Genomic DNA, 6,962 nt, shown 5'->3' with positions numbered 1-6,962 from the left:
ACTAAAATCACTATCACTATCTGTTCCTTTTATATACATCCCACCTAATTACAACAGAAATATGAACCTTCGCCATCAATTAATAATTAGATCTTTCCCTTTTGTTGCCTGCAGGGATCCTTTAATTCCAACTACTGTGCTAAAACCTGCAGTCTCATTTCCAGTGGGAAGGGCGTGTTTTGTTCCATGACATACCTGTTTCAACATCGAGAAACGGAGTGGGGGTTTGCTTGTGTGGAGTTGGGGGGAGGTCCATTGTCCACGCAGGCACCTGGCTAGCTTGTCAGGAGCTGCTGCTTTCCAGGGCTGAAGGGGGGCGCCCGCCTCTTCTTCTCTTCCAGAGAAAAAAGCAAGCTAGGGGACGAGGCGAGGACAGTTGCCTCTTGCAGACCTTTCAGGTCGGGCTGGCGACTGAGAGACGGAGCGCGGCGAGCGAGAGAGGAAGACAGACGGATTTTGGACCGGCTGCGGGTTGCGGCCGGCAGAAGCTTGGTTAAGCTTGCCGAGTAATTCTCGCTCTCTCCTTCAATCAACCAACGCAAACGAGGTCTCTCCGGGCAGACCGCCGGCGCCCAGCACACAAAGTAGCAGCCCAGAGCATCCGCCGCCGAGCGCCCGAGAACCAGACGACCGCGCGGAGCCCGGCGAGGCTGGCAAGCGCCCCCGGGCCGCGCCAGGCATGGGAAGCAAGCGCTGCTTCGCCAACCGCTTCGATGACTACACGGGAAGCCTGCTGGCCGGGAAATGCAAGGAGGCGGCGTTGCCCTTGGTGACGGCCACCGTGGACCACATCCTCAAGGAGCTGCCGGCCCCGGCCGGCACCGAAGCGGCCGGTGGCCTGCGCTGCTATCAGGGGGGCCTCTATGGCGGCGTGGCCGGCGTGGCCTACATGCTGTATCAAGTCGCGCAGTGCCCCCTCTTCGCTCAGGCGCGGGACGCCCACCTGCGGGTGGCCAAGCAACTGATCGACGCCTGCGTGCGCTACGAGGAGTACTGGGGCGAAAACGACCCCGACACCCGCGCCGCTTTCCTGCTCGGGGGCGCCGGCGTCTACGCCGTGGCCGCCCTGGTCTCCCAGGCGCTCGGACTACCCGACTGGGCCAAGTCGCTGGACAAGTTTCGGGAGCTGTGCGACTTGTGCGTCCCCATCTCCTTCCTTGAGTGCGGATCCGACGAGCTCTTCGTGGGCCGCGCCGGCTATCTGTGCGCTGCCCTGGTGCTGAAGCAGAAGCTGGGGATGGAGGTAGCCGCGCTAAACCCCCCCCCCCGCCTTGTGCCACTCCTGCCCTGCCCTTTCTCATCCTGCTCTGCCCTTTGCCACCGCCCCCCTCCGTCCCTCCCTTGCATCCCTTTCAGAAGGATTGTGGTTGAAGTTTAAGTCTGAAAAGTCTAAGGCTCAAGTGCAAGAAGAAAACTTGAACAGAAATAGGATGGGGTATTAGGCATATTAGCCTATCTTTCCCCTTTTTATTTAAGACTTTGGAGCAACATTCACTAGTGGTGTTTAAATTTCTTTTCACAAACCTCTCTAGCCCCTTCTCATACATTTATTTGTGCAGAAAGAAAACACAGAAGTGGGCCAGCAAAATTATGCTTAGTGGTTTCCTTAGGTTTACTCTTTGTCGATTTTTTTAACTGTTTCAAAAAAGGCAAATCCCCCCTCCATACACCCACACCCACACAAACATTGCTTTGATTAGAAGCAAACATTTTTTTTTTATGTTCAAGAAGTGGAACACAAGCTGAATACTGCAGCATCATCATAACTTCATCCCCATTGTCAGAATGCCTGTTAAGAATTTGTGAATGGATGATAAAGGTAAACAAGTGGCATTGCTTTACTAATTCAGTTACACATATGGAAATAGGTGGTATGACCACTATTACATTTTCCTATTCATTTCTATCTAAATAAATGCTAGGGCAGAATTTGCTTTCTCATTTGCAGTGGATACACCCGAGTCAAATGTCAAGTGTGCTTGGAGCTAAACGTTTTGCTTCTGTAAAGGATAACTACAAATTCTGTGAATCTTTTATTGTCTTGAATGCAGTTTCGTGGCTTTTTTTCTAAAGAACAGCAGCATCTGGACAGAGAAAGGGTTGCTACTTCTATTCTTAAAACATTTTTGTTATTGCAACCCTTTTGTTTTGCTTCATACTGGTAATGTAATAAGGAATGAGAGAGAAAAAGAGTGCTCTCAAAAATGTACAATGACCCCCGTATCTTAAATTGTCTTGGCTTAAGGGTTTTAGACCAGCATTTAGATCCCAATAATGTGCTGTTTTCAGAATTCTGCTATCTCAGCCAATGATTCTTCTATGTCTGTCTAACTGCAATCAGACTATTATTTTTATCTCATCCCTGATATTAGGCATGCATAATATCAAGTAGGTGTAAAAATGCAAATTAACTGTTTACTTACCTTTTTTTACATTTCAGATCAATATTAGTAATGAAGGCACTGATGAAAGCATTCTAAGAATTACATTTTTATAATGAAAATTTCAAAATGAAATGAATGCAGTTGCGAAAGAAACTCAAATAAATATAATTGGAAATTAATCTAATTTAATTCCAATGAAAATACGATAAGGATTAAAACACTGCTATCTAATAAAACTTTTGGCAATGTATTCAGATTTATATTCATTGAACTTTATAACAACTTTTACCTAAAACTAACCTTGAGGAAAATAACAGTAACAAAAATAAACATACTGGCATTTTACACAATGTAAATTTATTTATAAGTAGTCATTTATAAAGCCCTCTGTTATAAATCTACTTTGTTCTATTGTTAGAATTAATATCCATTAATTGCTTATTTTTATTTTTGATATTTAATAAAGTCTTATATTTACATGAAATTCAATTAATGAAATTGGCAGCCATTTTTAAGATCAGAGCCATAAAATGAATGCAGTTTCCTAGGGATTTTTTCTTTATTTTTAAATAATTATGAAGGATTCTGTCTTACTCAAATGATTTATAATATATTTATTGGTAAGGCTACATTCATAGTAGGGAAGTACACTTATGGAATTGTTTCTATATAGTCAGCTGAAAACTTTTGTTATATTTTATTAGTATAGCATGTAAATGTTTGTCTTGCTCATTTTGTTAATATCACCGCAGTGATGTAACAAACTTCATAATTGCAGCATTTTCCATCCTAACATTCCAAGCCATATTATACATGTTGATGTTCTGTTATGTTAAAATATGTACCACCTTTTTTGTCCTTCAGCTGATGAAGAGGCAGGTACAGCACAATGGCTCAGAGCAGTCAGACTGTCATCTAAGCAGCTGATAGCTCAAATTTCACTTCTTGACACTTATAAACAGCTCTTTCCCTTCTATATTGATATCAAGTTACTTAACCTGGCTTATCTTAGAGAAATGAAATAGCATGTGAAACACATTGAAAATGTAATGTATCATGGTTTAAAAGGTGACTCTTGCACACAGTGTGTTCCACATCAGAATTGAGATTCACCTCTCAATCGGGGGAGTTATTTTATGTGAAATGGGGTTGGTGGTAGAATCATCCAAAATTTTAGCTCCAGCACAAATGTCTGGTCCTGGTGATCATACTAATGCTGAACCTATGCCATATTTTGGAATGCTGTATTTTATCTCCTTCGGATGAGATAAGAAGCTCCAGGGATATTAGGACTGTTCAGAGCTTTGAAAAAGTGAGGCTTTGAGCAGGGCATCCCTTCAATTGCAAAGGAGCCCCTGCCTCAAAGCTGCAGAGCAGTCATCATGTTTCTTATTGGTCAGTGTATTTTCTTCAAGGTGAGGCAAAGCTTGAGATAAATCAAGTCCTGATCTTTCAAGAGGCAGAGTGCATAGGCAGCACCATGCAAAGAGAAAATGGCCTGCTACAGATCAGAAGAAACAGTGCTTTTTTTCTTAAAAAAAAAAAAAAAAAGGTGCTGAAACTCACACACATCATACAACCCGCCTTGCCTACCCTACAAGGTTCCATCCAAAAAAAGTTCCAGAACTCCATTCTGGGCGTTCTATGAGAAAAAAAGCCCTGAGAAGGAAAATGAGAGCTTCATCTCCATAAAAGCCACTTTTAATTGTCTTGGCCTCAGGAAAGCTTCCAAAAGGTGTATTTAGAATTATGTAAGGAATATGATTATCTGGGCAGTAATATACACTTTATATATTCTGCTTGTTCTCTTTTCTTCCCACATTTGAGAGTTCAAGAGACAGGTAAACAATAGAGGTGAGAAAGAAGCTGCAGGGAGATGTAGGAGCAGGGACATCTCATGTATCTCCTTAGCCTCCTAGGCACTTGGATTGATTAATACTAGCTTTGCAAGGAGCTTCCTTCTGCTTCCCTAAAGCCACTTGAGGAAAACAAGCATTATTCAGATGCTCAAAGGTGGGGAAAGCCAGTTAGACTCTGAGGGCACTTAGATCCTGCTACCAGTCGATTTGTTTGCTTGTTTCAATCATGGGAGCCACTATAGCTCCATAGCAACTATCGATAAATGAAAAGGAAAAAAAAAATGACCCTTTGGGTCAGCATTCAGAAAAATAATGCCTTTTCAAGTAGGAAGGATCTCTCCTGAGAGACAGATGCATTTGTCCATGGTAAGTCTTCCAGGTCCATCTCAAATTAATTCAACCATGCATGTTCATGAAGGAAACTGTAGATAAATTGTTGTGCAGGAAATAATTACTGCTGAGTACAGTACGTCTAAGGGATCCATGACAGTGAAGTAGTCTGAGTGACTTCCAGAACTTCTTTTTCCTCACAGTTGAAAAATGTAATGTTCCTAAAACAATTCAATAGAAATTTCCATCCAAAAGGTTACATGGGTAAAATCACCAATGGCAACAAAGAGGCTAAAAGGCTGACATACTCAAAGCCCCCAAATGCAACTTACTTTTTTTAATTACAGACTTTCCAGACTAATCTTCCATCCATTATGGGCTGTACAGGAACAAAGGACTGGAAAAAATATGGCTAGGAATTAGACCTGCCACGAGAAGGCATTCAATCACTAGGAAGCATTTCATAAGTGGAAAGAGCTTGAGATGAAAGCAGTGTTACAAGCCACCATAAATGGTCAACATCCAGATTGCATCAGAATCTTTATTGGCAAAACATTCTGAAAAGCCTCATTTGCCATCATGAAAATGCTTGCTACCCAAAAGTGATGTCATGGTTGTCTTTATAAGGTAATAGTTTGACAGGCACCATCAATAGGAAAACTGCAACAAAGGAAAATAGCATTACCAAAAATTTATTTAACTTTCAAGATCTGTGTAGCTTAATATTATGGCAGGGCATATTGTTTGAAATAAATACTAAGAAAGAGGCCTCAAGATGTTGAACTTGATATATCAGAAACAATGGAACGAATAGACAAAGCAAAATAATACCTATAATTTTACTACAAGAGGAATTTGAAAATATTCGGAAGAGTGCATGGAGCTTGGCAGAGGAACTTCACACCATTCATTCAAAAATTCAGGAATCACAGAATAAGATATTATGTATACAGCGCATGGGGTAATCCAAAAGAGACTCAAAACAAGTGTTGGTGTGCATAAAACAATCAGATGAAAAACAGTTTATGCTGATCAGAGAACTATATTTAGGATATTGTATAATATTCCAAAATCTCTTACAACATCTGGAAAACATACAGTATACATTAAGGCACCAAAGACAGTGTTGAAACACAATGACATATAAGCTCCTTGGTGATGAACAAATAACCCTTTCAAAGATCCATTTCAGCAGGATCAGTTCTAAAAGGCTATTCTGTAAATAAATAGGACATAAATAAGATGATCACTCTCTTCAAAATGCTTTTGTTGCTCTGCATATACACCAAATACTTATTATAATAGTTGATAGGGGAAATTCAGATTCTCCAAACTGAAGTTAATAAACAAATCGACATTTCACTCTGACACAGAAGAGATTGGTCAGCCTTGCAACAATCTCAACAGAAAATAGAGTGTGGATCTTCAGGTAGTAGTTCAAATCTTTGCAACCCCATCAGTTTTCATTATGCAGATAAGAAAAGTCATGTTTGCAGTATAGGTGTTTAAAAATTTCTTAAAATGTTTGAAAATGTTAAATATTAAATTGTTAGTTCTCCTTTATTGGGGAATGGAACAGACTAGAACTATGTAAAAAATAGAACAGGAAGAAGGTGGAATTGAGAAGTGTTAAAATTGGATCAAATAGGGATGCTTGGAGCCATTATTTGAGCTGCCTACCTCAGGTACCAAAATGTTTTGGATTATTACCATGTTTAATTTATAGCCAAGTCATGACAGTTTTCAATTTACTATATTGCTAAAGTATAGCTCTTTTCTTTGTCCTACTAGCTCATTTGTTATCCTTTATTTAAACTACCAGTCTTCTTTTTGGTCTTCTATTGTTTCATATTAATCCTCTGATATACTATGTATCCCTCTGCTACCAGAATAATCCATGTTTCCTTTCATGTTGATTATGGGAGGGTTTCATTTAAATCCCTATTCTTATTTCTCTGCTTACTTTCATTTACAGCAAACCTTGATACTTATTTCCAAAGACTTCTTAGCCCTGCTCTCTATCCCGTTTTTAATTCTGACAGTATGTATTTTCTTATATTCCTTTACATTCATATTCATAATCTTAATTCCTTAACTTTAATACTCTTTTTTCAAACAAACCCCATTTCTCTCTGTTGATGCACCTTAAATTTGGAAGTAACCTCCGAATTTGGATCTGTTTTTTTTTTTTTTTTTGTATAAAACTACTTCCTTTATGTTGCTATCATTTAGTGTGTAACTAAATTTAAATAAATAAAATTAAATAAACTTAATAAACACACATTCATTTTGAGTTTATATCCCTTAATTTTATTCACTTTCCACTACTGTTTCCTCTTTATAGAATTTAATTTGAAGCTATCAGTTTCTTGAATAGAGGCAAGTTCTT

At 39.8% G+C, this 6,962-nt stretch overlaps 1 protein-coding gene across 2 annotated transcripts in view; it reads left to right on the top strand.

Moving 5' to 3' along the window:
* Window positions 1–228: 228 nt before the first annotated feature.
* The window catches only part of LOC120301860 (lanC-like protein 3), a 38,419-nt gene continuing 31,685 nt past the window's right edge, over window positions 229–6,962 (top strand). The window contains exon 1 of one of the 2 annotated variants that reach the window (XM_039329575.1): window positions 229–1,243. In XM_039329575.1, the coding sequence (XP_039185509.1) occupies window positions 680–1,243 (564 nt within the window). In that variant the 5' untranslated portion in view covers window positions 229–679. The remainder of the gene's footprint in view (window positions 1,244–6,962) is intronic. The other variant, XM_039329577.1, reaches the window with a different exon arrangement.

Source organism: Crotalus tigris, unplaced genomic scaffold (assembly GCF_016545835.1).
Source record: "Crotalus tigris isolate CLP2741 ecotype Arizona unplaced genomic scaffold, ASM1654583v1 scf7180000024401.5802323, whole genome shotgun sequence".
NCBI classification, from domain to species: Eukaryota; Metazoa; Chordata; class Lepidosauria; order Squamata; family Viperidae; genus Crotalus; species Crotalus tigris.
Note: the sequence above shows the minus strand (reverse complement) of the source record. Positions and strands in the feature narration are given on the sequence as shown.